Source organism: Scyliorhinus canicula, chromosome 16 (assembly GCF_902713615.1).
Source record: "Scyliorhinus canicula chromosome 16, sScyCan1.1, whole genome shotgun sequence".
In the NCBI taxonomy this organism is placed as follows: Eukaryota; Metazoa; Chordata; class Chondrichthyes; order Carcharhiniformes; family Scyliorhinidae; genus Scyliorhinus; species Scyliorhinus canicula.
Genome location: NC_052161.1, coordinates 46,517,787 through 46,535,496, shown reverse-complemented (window position 1 = coordinate 46,535,496; position 17,710 = coordinate 46,517,787). Strand labels below are relative to the sequence as shown.

The 17,710-nt window shown below is 42.1% G+C and overlaps 1 protein-coding gene across 3 annotated transcripts in view; it reads right to left on the bottom strand.

The window, feature by feature from the left end:
- Nucleotides 1-17,710, bottom strand: part of ppp2r2d (protein phosphatase 2, regulatory subunit B, delta) — a 79,693-nt gene that overhangs the window by 14,306 nt on the left and 47,677 nt on the right. For all 3 annotated transcript variants that reach the window (XM_038821439.1, XM_038821441.1, XM_038821440.1), the window contains 4 exons: nt 10,315-10,412; nt 3,844-4,009; nt 2,236-2,348; nt 164-341 (listed from right to left, as the gene is read on the bottom strand). In XM_038821439.1, the coding sequence (XP_038677367.1) occupies nt 164-341; nt 2,236-2,348; nt 3,844-4,009; nt 10,315-10,412 (555 nt within the window). The remainder of the gene's footprint in view (nt 1-163; nt 342-2,235; nt 2,349-3,843; nt 4,010-10,314; nt 10,413-17,710) is intronic.

Sequence of the window (17,710 nt, the reverse complement as noted above, 5' to 3'; positions counted from 1 at the left end):
GCATAAAATTATGAATTGACAGGAGAGGGACACCAATTAATGGAAATTTTGTTTTAGATGGATCACTAATCCCCAAATTGGATAACTGTATATTGCATAAGTAGATAATACTGAATCAGTCATCACAACATACTGCAAAATGAATATTAAAAAAAAAGGATACTAAAACTTCTATCTGTGATTTCTAAATGCCATAGGTTAATTCTAAGATCGTCTGCAGAAAGGTAGGTTTCATAGTCACTATTTACTGAAATGGAGTTAATGTGATATGTGTGCGCATTTGCAAATATTCTTCGGGGACTTGCTTCTACCATCAAGTCCATAGGCTTCAATACTGGCACCTATTAAGTAAAACAAAAAAAAAAAATCACAAGTCAAATAGACAATTACATATTTCTACTCACCCAGCCACTTCAAATTTTGGAAGTCAGAATTTTCAAAACATCCAAAAATTTACTATCATCTTGCCTAGCAATATATTGTCTTCCTCATGTTTGCCTATCGAGCAAACTCAGGACTTCTTTTCTGGGGTATCATAAGTGAAAACCCATACTACTGGAAATCAAAAAATTGATAAGGATATGCTATTCACCTCATCCAGATTTTATTCCAGGAATAATAAGAAACAAATTTAGCTTACTTTCAATGATGCTGTAAACCATTCAGTACATTTTTTTTTATTAGGTAACCAAATAAAATAAGCCTCCATGGAGAGAGGTAGGCTTACAAGTATTTAGAAGATACAAATGTTAACCTGTAGCAATTAAATACTCAAGTTAAATCCACATTAGAAGTGCATTGTAGAATTCCAGACAATATATTGATTCACTGGATACATGCAAATTTATTTTGTTAAACGAAAATCACACAAGTCAGCTACTTACTTTGAAAACTAGTCAAGGCTAGGTTACTCACATTGACCATCTAAATTTACTCCCAAATTTAAAAGAATTCTCTCATTTAATCATACAGCAGATTAAAATATGTGATTTGGTTTCTGGGAAGGGGCAGGGGCGCAAAGAGAACTGCAATGGTTTTATAAGTCAACACACCACTGGTCCACTAAGCAAAACAGCCTAATTTGGACAGTCGGTAAACATAGCAGTCAAACAATTAGAACGCTATTTTCAAAATTGACCATGGGAAGAAATCCAGATAAATTACTGATGGAATGTAGGACTAATAATACTATTTGACCTGATCATTTTGATCAGGTTGCGAAGATAGTATAACCTTGATATATATGATGGCCTTTCAACAATATAATGCATGCATGAATCAACACCTTTAATGAAGTTTTAATTCAGACTAAATCAATTCAATTTTGAGGAACACAAATCTAGTCCGGTGAATGTGTAAAAAAGGGTTTTAGAAGCAATTATACCGGCTCAAAGCCCCCGATCTGAACCGGTGTCTAATGTTGATCAGCCTGAAAATCATTCACTCAACTACACTGTTGGAAAGGCTGCGACTTCTGATTCATGATGCAGAACACCTCCTTCATCAACAGAGAGCTGCTAAGAAAGTAAGTGCAGAAGCCACATTCCCTTTTTAAGCACTGCACTGGCTGCCACACTATGCAAAGTTTTAAAAAGGCACCCAAGCTTCTCAGTGTTTTAGTAAAGGAGCGAATATTGGGCGAGGCAAGTTTATCAAGTGGATAGGCGGCCAAAGGTTAGTCAGGTTGGGTCGGGAGAATGTCAAGTTTGTGCGCACATTGGGGTGGGGGAACATTGCTGAGCTCAGTTGTAATAGGCAGGGATTTTTCAATATTTCATTGCTAACTATCCAGGTAACAAAGTTAGAAATGTCCAAAGTGATTCTAACTTAAGAGTTGGACACCTTGGAGGGTCCCAAGGAATTGCTTGGAAGGCCAAACTTCCCAGGTATATCCCATGGTGTCACTGCACTGCGACGTCAGCAGGGTCCCAAGGAATTGCTTGGAAGGCCAAACTTCCCAGGTATATCCCATGGTGTCACTGCACTGCGACGTCAGCAGGGTCCTGAAGCAGAACTTGGGTAGTGGGGTAGGGTTTACGCATAGTCTCCAACAAGAAAAAAAGAGATATAAGATTAGGGCCAGAATAAATATTTTTTATAAAGGGTCTTACAAATTGTAACTTTTCCCTTTGGAGCACTGAATAGTCAATAAGCAAGCACACATCATAAATAGAGAAACCCAAACAAATAGATGACCACATTCCAAATAAATCACAATAGTATCTTCTCACATACCCGTAGTGTGGTTATTCTGACAGGGTCCCTGAATCTTCCATCCTCTTCTTTCAAATTATATCCTTCTGCTCGTTTGTCTCTTTCACTGATCTTCCACAATTTAATTGTTTTATCTGTAAATCGCAAGGTAAAGCACAATTTATATTTAAAATGTTTCATCCCAGGAGAATCTATAATGGAGTAGTTTTAGGATTTCTTTTGTGAGATGACTCAGAGACTGTAGAGATTACAGAGAATATTAAACAAGACACTAAAAAGCAAAAGCAATAATACTTTAGAATTCAATATTTTTTCTTTGGAAATGATTAAGCCTCCTTTGCTGGCTCTATTATTCCAATGTGAAAGTAATTTGGACAATATCAACTGGTTGAAAATAGGATTGGGCATATAGCATAAAACAGTCTTGAACCAATTGATAAGCACGCACAAAGAAGCCCCAGGATAGCTAGCAAAGCAAATGTGCCATAAAGCACCCGATGAGTGCAAAAAGAGTTTGAGCTCCAGCATCTTATGGTGGCAGAGCTTGATGTTCTGTTCCCCAGCATCAACATGCTTCACCTTGACATGTATAGTTTTCACCACATCAAAGACCATAAGCCTTGAAATATTAAGATAGTCTCCGCATTAAAAGGAAGTTGAAAAGTATGGTCAACATCTTAAAATTATACATGATTTTTTTCTTGAAATTAACAAATGACACATTATGAAATAGGGTGCAGAGCTCCCAATTCCAGCAGAAACGCAAATGAAATTTCATTAGACAAACAAAATGATTGAAAACAAGGCAAGGTATCAGCATTCACTAGTGAATTGATTTAAACATAGAAAATGTATCTACATTAAAAGCTGTCCTCTCAGATGGACAGAAATGATTCCAAGACACTATGCGAAGGGGAGGGGATTTCTGGCAAACTTTCAAGATAGTATGCATACTATCTTTCAGGAATGACTAACGTCTTACATTCAATTAGACATCAAAACACATTATGTTTGTTCCTGTCACCCCCCAATATTCTCCCCACATCTCTGAAAACATTGAATACTACTGGAGTTTGATCGGAGGCATCAATAATCCACCATGGTTTTGTCCGAGTGGGCTGTTCTTCATGTGATTAGACAATGATTGCTGGTGGGATGTTCAAATATATAAAGCATCAAAGAAGTTTGATCAAACTGTTGCCACTTACACACCCCCCTCATAAGAATACTGGATTGTAAACAGAAAATCTTGCAGAGTTCTATTATCTTTAACCGAGGGTTCCAGAGGACAGCCATAACACCCCTATTGGTGCCTTAGCTCAGTTAACTGGTCACAAGTGCAGAACTGAATCCAAGACTTCATAGTGCATTCAGCTTAGTATAGCAACAGAAGCTCATTAGACACACCATGCCATGAGTGGTGCTTAATGATCAAGCAGATACTTTTAATACATCACGTCTGATGGCACTCGAAATTGACATAATTAATTTACAAAGATCTACGGGACTAATTCCTAGGCAGTCCTCACATGTGGAGTATCAAATTTGCACATCAAATTTTGTTTTATACTGCATTCTTTAATCTCAATACAAACAATTACATGGAGATTATGAAAATCTGAACCTCACCATTTGTAGACAATAAGAAGTGTGCAGCATTCTGTTGGGGTAACCATCTAATTTTATTAATTTTTTCTTCAATTTCTAGACTTTTCAAATAATCAAACTCTGGTTCATGACTCTGAAAGGTACTGTAAACATTGTATTCGCCTCTGTGATGTGGTCTGTTTTTACTCTGCAAAAACAAACAGGAAGTCAGATTGAAGCATAAAATTAAATTAGCTCTTATGAAAATTAACATATTTTCTAGTTTACAATATAAAATTTGATTCTGATAAAAATTGCTCCAGTTTTTTTAAAACCTTTCTATTTAAAAAAAAACCATTTTATTACAAACATGTATCAAAGCAGGTTACAGCAAGTAAACACCCTGGGAAACATACTTCCCAACAATCAAGTATACAATCTGTACAGATATTTCAAATTTTTCACCCCCCTCTCCCCATCACCCCTCCCACCCCCCGCGACGAATAGCTCCTCAAACACAGTAACAAACACCCCCCACCTTTTCTCAAACTTCCCTGCTGAGCCCCATAACTCATACTTTATCTTCACCAACTGTAGGAAGTCGTACAGGTCACCCAACCATGCCACTACCCCCGGTGACGCTGCCGACCGCCACTCCAGCAAAATTCCCCGCCATGCAATCAGAGAGGCGAAGGCTACAACATCGGCCTTCCTCCTCTCCCATGAGTTCCGACTTCTCTGAAATCCAAAATATCGCCTCCAAAGGGTCAGGGTCCACCACACTCCCACCCATACAAAGTCCGAGATGATAGTGTCCACTTTCCAAAAAAAGGCCTTTGGTATAAAGATCGGGAGAGCCTGAAAGATAAACAAGAACCTCGGCAGAATATTCATTTTCACCACTTGGACCCTTTCCGCCAACGTTAAGTGCAATGTATCCCACCTCGAAGATCCTCCCTGGCTTCCTCCACCAGCTTCGTTGAGTTCCACTTATGGAGCCCTGTCCATTCCCTCGCTATCTGAATCACCAAATACCTAAATCTATCCCTCGCTACCTTAAATGGCATCACCCCCCCTAAATTAGACCGCTGTGCCAGCTCATTCACCAGGAATACCTCGCTTTTCCCTCCATTCAGCTTGTACCCAGAGAACCCACCAAACCTCCCCAACAGGCCCATAATCCTTCCCATACTCTCTAACGGATCTGAAACATACAGCAAGAGGTCATCAGCATAGAGCGACACCCGATGCTCCCTCTGTCCCCTCATTATCCCGCCACTTTGCTGACCCAGAGAGCCATCGCCAATGGCTCTAGGGCCAGCGCAAACAGCAGCAGCAACAGCAGGCACTCCTGTGCAAGTCAAAGCTTCGTGAGCTCCTATCATTCGTCCTCACCCTCACTCTTGGCATCACATACAGCAACCACACCCATGCCACAAATCTCGGCCCAACCCTTCTCAAAACTTGGAATAAGCACCGCCACTCCACCCAATCAAATGCCTTCTCTGTGTCCATGGACACCACCATCAGCCCAGAGTACCAGAGCCCCCGACGGATTCATCACCACATTGAACAACCGTCTTATATTACTCGTGAGCTGCCTGCCCTTCACGAAGCCCGTTTGATCTTATGCAACCACCCTTGGGACACAGTCCTCCATCCTCCTGCCAACAACTTAGCCAATGCTTTCACATCAGTGTTCAATAGTGATATGGGTCTATACAACCCACATTCCACCGGATCCTTCCCTTTTTTTGGGATTAGTGCAATTACTGCCTGCATCATCGTCTCCGGCAACACCCCTTCTCCAGTGTTTCGTTAACACCTGCAACAGATGCGCTGCCAGGTCGGCCTCAAATTCCTTATAAAATTCTGCCGGCGACCCATCCATCCCAGGGACCTTGCCAGACTTCATATCCCTGATACTATCCAGAAACTCCCTCAGCCTCAGGGGCTCCTCCAATGCCTGACTCTTTGCTTCCTCCACCTGGGGAAATTCCAGCTCGTCCAGAAACCGCCCCATGACCCCCTGCTCTCCGCCCGGATTCGCCTCAAAGTCCCTGGTAATACTCTCTAAATGCTTCATTTATCTCCCCTGGCTCCGACACCACATCCTCAGCCCCAGTCCATATGTTCAATATTTCCCTGGACACAGCCTGCTTCCGCAGCATGCGGCTCGCGCCTTCTCCCCATACTCATATTGCACTGCTCTTGCCCTACGCAGTTGCTCTACCACCCTCCCAGTTGCCAGTCTGTCAAGCTGCCCCGGCAACATTTTCCTCCTCGCCAATCCCTCCACGGTGGGCACCCTCGAATGTTCTCTGTCCACCTCCACTATCTCGCTCTCTAGATAATCATGTTCCGTCCTCCTTTCCTTATCCACACGAACCACCGTGAACAAAATGATTTCTCCCCGGACCACTGCCTTCAGTGCTTCCCAAAAAATGTCTGCCAACACCTCCCATTCTGATTCAACTCCACATAATCCCGGGCGGCACGGTGGCACAGTGGTTAGCATTGCTGCCTACGGCGCTGAGGACCCGGGTTCGAATCCCGGCCCTGGGTCACTGTCTGTGAGGAGTTTGCACATTCTCCCCGTGTCTGCGTGGGTTTCACCCCCACAACCCAAAGATGTGCAGGTTAGGTGGATTGGCCACTTTAAATTGCCCCTTAATTGGAAAATATGAATTGGATATTCTAAATAAAATAAAAAAAACTCCACATAATCCCCAAATCGCCAACCGCACCTTATCACAAAAACCTCCATCCGCCAACAACCCCGAGTCAAACCTCCACGCCGGTCTCTGCTGAAACTCCAGCCAATGGGCTGCATGGTCCGAGATAACTATCCCCGCACACTCTGCCCCCTCCACCCCAACCAAAATCTCCCGAGTCACTACAAAGTAGTCAATCCTCGAATACACCTTATGGACGTGAAAAGAAGGAATACTCCCTTCCCCGGGTTCTGAAAATGGGTCCACCATACCCATCCTCTCCATAAACCCCCCCCAGCTCCCTCGCCATTTTGTACCCTACCCATCGACCTGGGCTTGATCGATCCACCCATGGCTTCAGGACACAGTTAAAATCTCCCCCCTTGATCAACTGATGCGTGGCCAAATCTTGGATTGCTGACAGCAACTGCCTCATAAAACCCACAATTTGGGGTATAGCCATTTACCAACACTACCGGTGCCCCTTCCAATACCACTCACAATCACTCTCCCACCCGGATCCCTCACCTCCTTCGCACTCTCAAATCCCATTTTTTTGCTCATTAAAATCACCACACCCCTCTATTTCAAATCAAACCTACCCAGGTCCTTCACATGGAGGTGTGTCTCCTGCAGAAAGACAACCCCGCTTTCAAGCTCCTGAGGTGCACGAACACCCGTGACCTTTTAACTGGCCCATCATGAACCATCAGTAAAGCAATCAAAATCTTGCTCTGTTCCGTTTTTCAGCTCCAATTCAAGCCCAATTGCTACCTTTCACTTATAGCTCTTTCTTATAATTATTATTGGCCTTGTGTCTCCTCCAATCTAATGCAGCTTTCAATTGTCATTGAGGCTTTGAGCAGTCAGTTTTGAGTTTTGTTTACTCCATTTTAAAATAACATCCCAATCTCTCAATCCCCGAACCCCCCAACTCACCTATAAATTGGCCCTCTCACCCACCCCACTTCCAGTGTACAGGGTACCCCTGGGCCGGAACACCATTGCGCAAAAGAATGTCAGGTTGGCAGTGCCCCTGCCAGTGCCACCTGGGCACATTGGCAGTGCCAGGCTGGTATCCAGGTGGCACTGCCAGGGTGCCACCCTGCCCAAAGAGAATGCACATGGGAGGCCTCTGATCCCTTGGGAGACCCCTACAAGTGTCATTTCATCTGGTCCCCACTTGTGGAGAACAGCACTGAACTGTGCTCGCTTGAGGTCTCCAAGGCGAAGGGGATAGATCCCAATGCCTTGGTTACCTTGGGGAACTGCATATTAGAGATTAAGCTGTCACACTCTAATATGCAGATTTACCAAAAGTGACCCCGTCCACAATGGGCAGGCTTCACATTGTGATGTCTGGAAATCGCATTCGATCTTGCGAGGCGGGTAAATCCCAGGAGTGGGGTCTCCCGTCATTTACTGTCCATGTTGCGCCGTGGCTAGTAGATCGCACCTAACATGTATGAACTCATGAAGACTTGAAAAAAGGGAGTGCCATGGCAAATTATGCATCACCCTGATGAAGGATTATTGAGATTAAACATTGCTTGATTGCAGGAACCGGTAAAGGAGTCTTCATAAATCGAGGGGCAGAGATTACAGATCTAGAGGCAATCAGATCCACCTGGAGTTGCTACTTCAGTTCACCTCTTCATAGGAAGAACATTACAATTCTGGGGAAAATACATAAACAGCTAATAATAATAATTGTTTATTGTCACAAGTAGGCTTCAATGAAGTTACTGTGAAAAGCCCCTAGTTGTCACATTCCGGCGCCTGTTTGGGGAGGCCGGTCCGGGAATTGAACCCGCGCTGCTGGCATTGTTCTGCTTTACAAGCCAGCTATTTAGCCCACTGTGCTAAACCAGACCCTAAAGCGTGTTAACCAAGGAGAAAATGCGGGAAAATCTCAGCAGGTCTAGCAGCATTTGGAGGGAGAGAAAAAAGCTAATATTTCAAGTCCAGATGACCCTTTGTCAACATTGAGCTTTGGCAATGCTGCCTGACTGCTGAGAGTATCCAGCATTTTCTCTTGGTTTTAGATTCCAGCAACCTCAGCAATTTGCTTTTAACTAAAGAGGGGCATTAGGAATTTACCTTGATAAAGAATCAAGAAAGCGAACTTTCTTTTGACAGATTTTCAAGGTAATGAAAAGGAGCAGACAAAATTGACCCAGGCAAATTCTTTACAACAACCAAATGTTCAAAACTAGGGAAACAGGTTCAGGAAAATGAAAACAAAACTGCAGATTCTGTAAACATTCAGCTGGTCCATCAGCATTTATGTGGATAGAAATAAAGTTAATATTTCAGGTTGATTACCATCTTCAAAACTGAAGAATGTCAGTGATGTAACAGGTTTGAATCATGTGCATATAGACAGGGAAAGGAGGGGAGGAAAGAACAAAATAGAAGGTCTGTGTTAGGGTCACAAGAAAGATTAAATGACAAAGGATTATGATGCAAGGCAAAAGGGGATGGCCGTGGGACAAGAAAAACAAGATGGGATTAGAGGCGCTATTAGCGGCAGTAGCAGAATCATTAACAGCTGCTGCCTGGAAAAATTACGGCAGTGGTTATGACCTGAAATAGTTGAACTCATTGATTCTGAAGTAAAGCGGTGCATAATCAAAAGATGAGGTACTGTTCCTTGAGCTTGTGTTGAACTTCACTGGAACACCATAGAAGATGGAGGACAGAGAGATTGGCGGGAGAGTTTAAATGGCAAGTGATCAGATTCTCAGGTCACCGTACTGACCGAATGCAGGGAAACTGTCTCAAATATAGCATACTAAATTGAAAGTAAAAGCAAATTTTTCCTTCCTCTGCGGGGAATGTTTGGGGTGCTGGAAAGTGGAGAGGTCAAACTTAAAACTGCACTTGCATCGAGGTGCCACAGGAAGGTGTGGGGATGTTGAAGAATGGGTGAGGGAAAAGGTCCCTTCAGAATGCAGAAAGTGAGGGGAATGCAATTGCCAGGCAGCCACCCAGGAAATGTTTTTCCTTCCTATTAAATTTATTTACGAATGCAACATTACAAACGCCTGTCTCGTCACTATCCAATATGCAGTGTACCAGATGTCTCTCGGTGTGCTCAAGATACTTAATGCCACCTAGATCCTCCTCTTTAAGTCAAAACATTACAACACAAATATTTCAAAACAAAATCAGAGAATAAAAAGTTAATTTCCGTAGTCAGTACAACATATCAATACAAGTCGCTCCTTTTCTTTGACCTCCAAAAGTCTCTTTGTGAAAACATTCCTTTTTGTAAAGCAATCCGACTATTGACAGCTTGCATTTATCTTGGAAAAGAGAGCAAGGTCAATCCTTAGCCTTTTGTTTTCAAAACACACATTATATGTCAAATGTAGTAGTTCCCAAGGAAATGATGATCAAAAAGGAAATTGAATAAATAAATGAAGGAAAAAGCGACACCTTCGCACCAGAAACAGTAGTGGATATCAGCAGTAACAATAGCCTTCTGGCTTAATATGTGCAGTAGATCATGAACCGCGTAAACTGTGATGATGGCAGTGTAAACAATTCAATATGGAAGAAGTTTATCTAAGCACAAAAGATCACACCTAATAAGTGGGCCTGGGCAATAAAGGATGACCTTTCCATTATTTTTATATGATACACACTATTCAATTAATGACAATAAATTTAGCAGGAATTGAGGTCACTTTACCTCAAAATTAAACTGCCAGTTACTTTACCAACCCACATGGATCTATTACGTTAATTACTAAAATCTGACTTCGGTGCCAACAAATACAAATTCAATACTCACCTCTTGCTCCCGTTGAAATATAACAACTCTGCCACCTTTGTCCCCTGTCGCTAGAAGGTCTCCAGAGTAGTTGAATTCAACAGTTGAAATTATATCTGCTGTAATGGGAGAATATAAAAAGTTAGCACTGAAAATATCTCCCAACAAATCTGGAAATTTAATTCTGGTGGTTTCAGCTAAATAGAAAACAAAAAAAAAAAAAAAAAAAATTCAAATGATTGAGTAGCTTCCAGAAAGACCAAAGATCTTTACATTTTGAGAAACAAAAATGCACAACATCCTCTGCTTTAAAAGGTAACATATCTCCAGTGTTTTAGTTAACATTCGTTCCTTAACCAATTCCAATATTGATCTTATTGCTACTATGGATCTTGCTGTGCAAACTGATTACTGCATTTATCCACATTACAACAGTGATTGCCCTGGACCATCCTCGCAGTAAAGGCAAAATGAATCAAGCAAATGACAGATGCACAAAATTAAAGGGACTGCTTGGGGCCAGTACCAAAAAAGTGAACCGTACTCCTCCTGCAGCCCAGTGCCTAAAACCATTGGCACACCCCAATTCAAACATCCCCCTCAGAATAATAAAGCAGTACAGCAAAGGCCATTCGGCCCATCGAGTCCAACTTCTTCAAAGAATAATCAAGTTAGCCCCACTCCTCTTCATTGCTTCCTCCTTCACTACTTATCCAATTTCCTTTCATTTGCTTCCTTCACTCCCAGGACCTACAAAGGGCAGCCGTCAGCAACATACAGTAGCATCTACTGCCCGCTTATTCAATAGTGGAAGTGCCATGGGCCTACCTATTCCAGCACATGTCCAGCAGGCTGGCTCAACAAATTCTAGACCATGATAGCTGGCTCAACAAATTCTAGACCATGATAGCCTATTCATAATTAGAAACCAGATTCTTGCTTGCATCCGTCCATCACTGATGCAGTAGTGTGTATCAGATGCACGGCAGCAACTCACCGAAGCTCCTCTGACAACACCTTTCAAACCAAACTGCGATAGTGCCATTCCTTCACCGCCGTTGGCTCAAAATCCTGGAACTCTTCCAAACAGCAGTGTAGGTGTACTTACACCACATGGACTGCAACATTGTAAGAAGGCAGCTCACTACCACCTTCTCAAGAGCAATAAATGCTGGTTTAACTAGTGGTGCCCACATCCCATGAATTCATTTTTAGAAAAAGGTAATGTAGACATGGATTTTTCTTGTTTAACTCTAGGTGTACAGGTTTTACAGCTTTCTGAGAACTCAGCAGTGAAAACAAGGCGAGAACACAGCGGAGTCATGGAGAGCCAGTGCAGACCTGATGGGCTGAATGGCTTCCTTCTCAGTCGTACAATCTGTGATGACATTTATCCAGCTAACGTGGTGGGGAAAACAACTGTTCAGAGGAAGATCACTAAAGAAGCCAGGTATATGTCACCATGGATATGTTTGAGTTAATTCTGGAAGTATTCGATTGACAGCATCTGGCCAATCCAACTATATACCCAATATATCACTTTTCCTAGGAGATGCATAAATTGCCAAAAGAAAAACATTAAAACATTTTTGTTCAGCTCAATAGGTGCATGCAAGCCCAAAGTGAGAAAGATGTAGTTCTAGATCAAATTTGAGAAGCATGAGCGTGCAAGAAAAACATGATGGGGCAGCGATGAGGAGTGCAAGTTAGATAAGTGGGAAAAGGAGCCTACGTACATATTAAGAATTGGAGCCAGTCAATAAAACAGGTAACAAAGACCATAAGAAATAAATTGCCGTTCTGTGCCTCCCAATTCCATTCAAGTTGATTCAATTAGTTAACTCATTTCTTTTGTACATGGTGATGGCTTTTGAATACCACTATTCTCGCATCCTCTGCTACAAATAACAAAATAACCCAGTACAGAGAATATTCATAGACATCAAGACTGGACGTTACTTTTCACGAAGAAAATAGCATAATCACTAAAACACTACACCTAGATTATCTATATGTGAATCACCCTTCATGATTAGGGTTCCACATACGAAACACTACCAGTAACTGTGCAACCTAGAATGAAATTCCAGAAAAATACAACTGTAATGCAGTTTTAAACAAACCCCACCACCCCAACCAATTCGGATTAACTTCTCTGGGGACTGAATCCAATGTAAACAAACATGCCACCATACCTTTCAATTTGCAACAACTAGACCTTGCAGCATTTAACCTCATTCACTCTACACCATCTCCAGTTCAGTCATGTTTTCACAAGGGTAATTGTTCTTAAATCGTCTGTTCATTTCCTCCCTCCCCAAATATTTATGTATTATAAACTAGAAAGAGATAGTTGATCATCTGTGCTACAGAACTATATTCTTACCACACAGGCTGAACAGATAACGGATATCAAACAGGATATGCTGTAGTCATTTACACTATGCCTTGAAGCTGGATTTACAGAAAACCCATATTTCACAGATGCTTTGAAAAACATGGTTTGCAAAATTCATCTTAAGGAAACACCAGCTTTAAAAAGGATGGCAACTTGTAAAAGACATACTGATGGAATTAATGCTACTGGAATTAAATTATGCTGGAAACATGGTAGGGATTCACTGCACAACATATATACAATAGAATTTCAAACAGCCAGGTAAAAATTAAACTTGGAATATAAATACACCACCCATATTAACTTTCTGCATGTAATCAGGGTCCCAAGATCAACTCAATCCACATGTTATATGCAAAATAAATCAATAGCAATAATCTGACTTTAACCCAGGAATTAATTTTTTTGGCAGTTATCAATAACTTTACATCTGTTTTTTAAAATAATCATCGTCCTTTAATTTTAAGAGGATTCAAATTTGACTTACTGGTCCTGGTCTCAGATGATTTAGACTGCCATTGTTATTGGTGTCCTCAGGTTAAAGGGATAATTATAAATTTTGGATAACAAGTTATTAGGAGGAAACTACTTATCCATATATCACTAGCCGCAAAAGTGTATTGGGTCAAACGTGCAATCATCAAACATGATCTATGTGACAGGACAAAGGAGCTAATTTCATGCTAACTAGAGGAGAAGCTTACCCATAATTGTAAAGAAAGTGACCTTTTATCTCCTCTCTATGTAGTAATACAGACAAGGGATATTGTTTCCTTTGCTACCAAAACAATTCCAGTATAAAAACTCAGTGAGAGGTACTGCCACACAAGTTTCAATTTTCTGTCCTCTTTCACAATCTGAGATATTAGGGTATTTTATTCATAAGACCATAAGACATAGGAGCGGAAGTAAGGCCATTCGGCCCATCGAGTCCACTCCACCATTCAATCATGGTTGATTTCAACTCCATTTACCCGCTCTCTCCCCATAGCCCTTAATTCCTCGAGAAATCAAGAATTTATCAATTTCTGTCTTAAAGACACTCAATGTCCCGGCCTCCACCGCCCTCTGTGGCAATGAATTCCACAGACCTACCACTCTTTGGCTGAAGAAATTTCTCCTCATCTCTGTTCTAAAGTGACTCCCTTTTATTCTAAGGCTGTGCCCCCACGTCCTAGTCTCCCCTGCTAATGGAAACAACTTCCCTACGTCCATCCTATCCAAGCCATTCATTATCTTGTAAGTTTCTATTAGATCTCCCCTCAACCTCCTAAACTCCAATGAATATAATCCCACGATCCTCAGACGTTCATCGTATGTTAGGCCTACCATTCCTGGGATCATCCGTGTGAATCTCCGCTGGACCCGCTCCAGTGCCAGTATGTCCTTCCTGAGGTGTGGGGCCCAAAATTGCTCAGTATTCTAAATGGGGCCTAACTAGTGCTTTATAAAGCCTCAGAAGTACATCCCTGCTTTTATATTCCAAGCCTCTTGAGATAAATGACAACATTACATTTGCTTTCTTAATTACGGACTCAACCTGCAAGTTTACCGTTAGAGAATCCTGGACTAGGACTCCCAAGTCCCTTTGCACTTTAGCATTATGAATTTTGTCACCGTTTAGAAAATAGTCCATGCCTCTATTCTTTTTTCCAAAGTGCAAGACCTCGCACTTGCCCACGTTGAATTTCATCAGCCACTTCTTGGACCATTCTCCTAAACTGTCTAAATCTTTCTGCAGCCTCCCCACCTCCTCAATACTACCTGCCCCTCCACCTATCTTTGTATCATCGGCAAACTTGGCCAGAATGCCCCCAGTCCCGTCATCTAGATCGTTAATATATAAAGAGAACAGCTATGGCCCCAACACTGAATCCTGCGGGACACCACTTGTCACCGGTTGCCATTCCGAAAAAGAACCTTTTATCCCAACTCTCTGCCTTCTGTCTGACAGCCAATCGTCAATCCATGTTAGTACCTTGCCTCGAATACCATGGGCCCTTATTTTACTCAGCAGTCTTCCGTGAGGCACCTTGTCAAAGGCCTTTTGGAAGTCAAGATAGATAACATCCATTGGCTCTCCTTGGTCTAACCTATTTGTTATCTCTTCAAAAGAACTCTAACAGGTTTGTCAGGCACGACCTCCCCTTACTAAATCCATGCTGACTTGTCCTAATCCGACCCTGCACTTCCAAGAATTTAGAAATCTCATCCTTAACGATGGATTCTAGAATTTTGCCAACAACCGAGGTTAGGCTAATTGGCCTATAATTTTCCATCTTTTTTCTTGTTCCCTTCTTGAACAGGGGGGTTACAACAGCGATTTTCCAATCCTCTGGGACTTTCCCTGATTCCAGTGACTTTTGAAAGATCATAACTAACGCCTCCACTATTTCTTCAGCTATCTCCTTTAGAACTCTAGGATGTAGCCCATCTGGGCCCGGAGATTTATCAATTTTCAGACCTTTTAGTTTCTCTAGCACCTTCTCCTTTGTGATGGCAACCATATTCAACTCTGCCCCCCGACTTTCCTGAATTGTTGGGATATTACTCATGTCTTCTACTGTGAAGACTGACGCAAAGTACTTATTAAGTTCCTCAGCTATTTCCTTGTCTCCCATCACTAGATTACCAGCGTCATTTTGGAGCGGCCCAATGTCTACTTTTGCCTCCCGTTTGTTTTTAATGTATTTAAAGAAACTGTTACTATCATTCCTAATGTTACTGGCTAGCCTACCTTCATATTTGATCCTCTCCTTCCTTATTTCTCTCTTTGTTATCCTCTGTTTGTTTTTGTAGCCTTCCCAATCTTCTGACTTCCCACTACTCTGCCACATTATAGGCTCTCTCTTTTGCCTTGATGCATTCCCTGACTTCCTTTGTCAGCCATGGCTGCCTAATCCTCCCTCTGATAACCTTTCTTTTCTTTGGGATGAACCTCTGCACTGTGTCCTCAATTACTCCCAGAAACTCCTGCCATTGCTGTTCTACTGTCTTTCCCACTAGGCTCTGCTTCCAGTCGATTTTCGTCAGTTCCTCCCTCATGCGCCTGTAATTACCTTTATTTAACTGTAAAACCTTTACATCTGATTCTACCTTCCTTCTTTCAAATTGCAGACTGAATTCTACCATATTATGATCACTGCTTCCTAAGTGTTCCCTTACTTTAAGATCTTTTATCAATTCTGGCTCATTACATAACACTAAGTCCAGAATAGCCTGTTCCCTCGTGGGCTCCATCACAAGCTGTTCCAAAAAGCCATCCTGTAAACATTCAATGAATTCCCTTTCTTTGGGTCCACTGGCAACATTATTTACCCAGTCCACCTGCATATTGAAGTCCCCCATGATCACTGTGACCTTGCCTTTCTGACATGCCCTTTCTATTTCGTGGTGCATTTTGTGCCCCTGGTCCTGACCACTGTCAGGAGGCCTGTACATAACTCCCATTATGGTTTTTTTGCCTTTGTGGTTCCTCAACTCTACCCACACAGACTCCACATCGTCTGACCCGATGTCGTTTAGCGCTATTGATTTAATTTCATTTCTAATTAACAAGGCAATCCCACCCCCTCTACCCACCTCTCTGTCTTTTCGATAGGTTGTAAATCCCTGGATGTTTAACTGCCAGTCCTGAACCCCCTGCAACCACGTCTCTGTGATGCCTACCACATCATACCTGCCAGTCACAATCTGGGCCACAAGCTCATCTACCTTGTTCCGTACACTGCGGGCATTTAAATATAGCACCTTTAATTCCCTAGTGACTGTCCCTTTTTGTTTTCTTAGTGTGGTGGACCTTGGTTTACTGAGCCTTTCCATACACTGTCATATTTTGTGAGATGGGGACTATCGTAACCTCTCCTGAGCTCTGTCTTTTCGTGATTTTTTGTAATCCTAAGCAGCTACGCTTCCCACTGATTTCTTCACCTCTTGGTTCCCTGACTTTCCCTTTCCCCCCAATCTCTAGTTTAAAGTCCTATTGACCACCCTATTTACTCTTTTCGCCAGAACACTGGTCCCAGCTCGGTTCAGGTGGAGACCATCCCAACGGTATAGGTCCCCCCTGTCCCAAAACTGATGCCAGTGTCCCATGAAAAGGAACCCCTCTTTCCCACACCACTCTTTCAGTGGAAAATTCAAAGGAAAATCAGCAGAAATATAGGCCCACTCAGTTATAGCAATGCGTGGGGTTATGACAAAAGCTTGAACATGTTCCATTAGAAATATCCTCTTGCTAACGCACAATGACAGCATTCCACCCAAAATATTCAGGCCACATTAATTTGGCGGATAGAGCCCTGCCGCTTAACACAGGCCTCTGAATTGTAATCACATGAAAATCAAACTCATGAGCCTGTATTCAAAGCCAGAAATAGAATGTGGTATATGAACATTCAGGGTTTAACTTCTAATGCGTAACTCTCAATTTGAACAATCCAATTACAGCAAAAATAAACCAGTCAATAATGCTGCACATGCACTCTTTTAGATACATATTTGAGTTCCATTTCAACTACAAGGAGTCAAATTGTAAAGAAATCTCAATTTCAACAATTAAATTTGGAAGGAAGGTGGAATACGCGAGACCCCGTTGGAAGTTACTGCTGTAAAGCTGAACCGTTCCTTGGCGTGCACTCTTCCTTCCTGCATCCCCCAGAACAACCCATAATAAAAACAGAAATGTGCAGGTCCGGCAGCGTCTGTGGAGAGATAGACATAGGTAACGTAGAGTCCAATATGACTCTTTGGATCTGAAGAGGTAGAAATGTGATGGGTTTTATGATATTGAAAAAAAGAGGTGGGTCAAGTAGGAAAAAGAAAGGTCAGAGGTTCACAGGCAGATGTCGCAAAACAAAAAAGGCAAAGGGAGTGGTAATGATTGTAGTAAAGAAACAAAACTTTGATCCAGAAGCGTTAATGGTAGGACAGCTCTGTCTGAAAGCAAAACACGCGATACAGACTGGCACTTGGCAAAAATAATTTAAAGTGGATGTGCGTTCCTTCATGGTGCGAAGT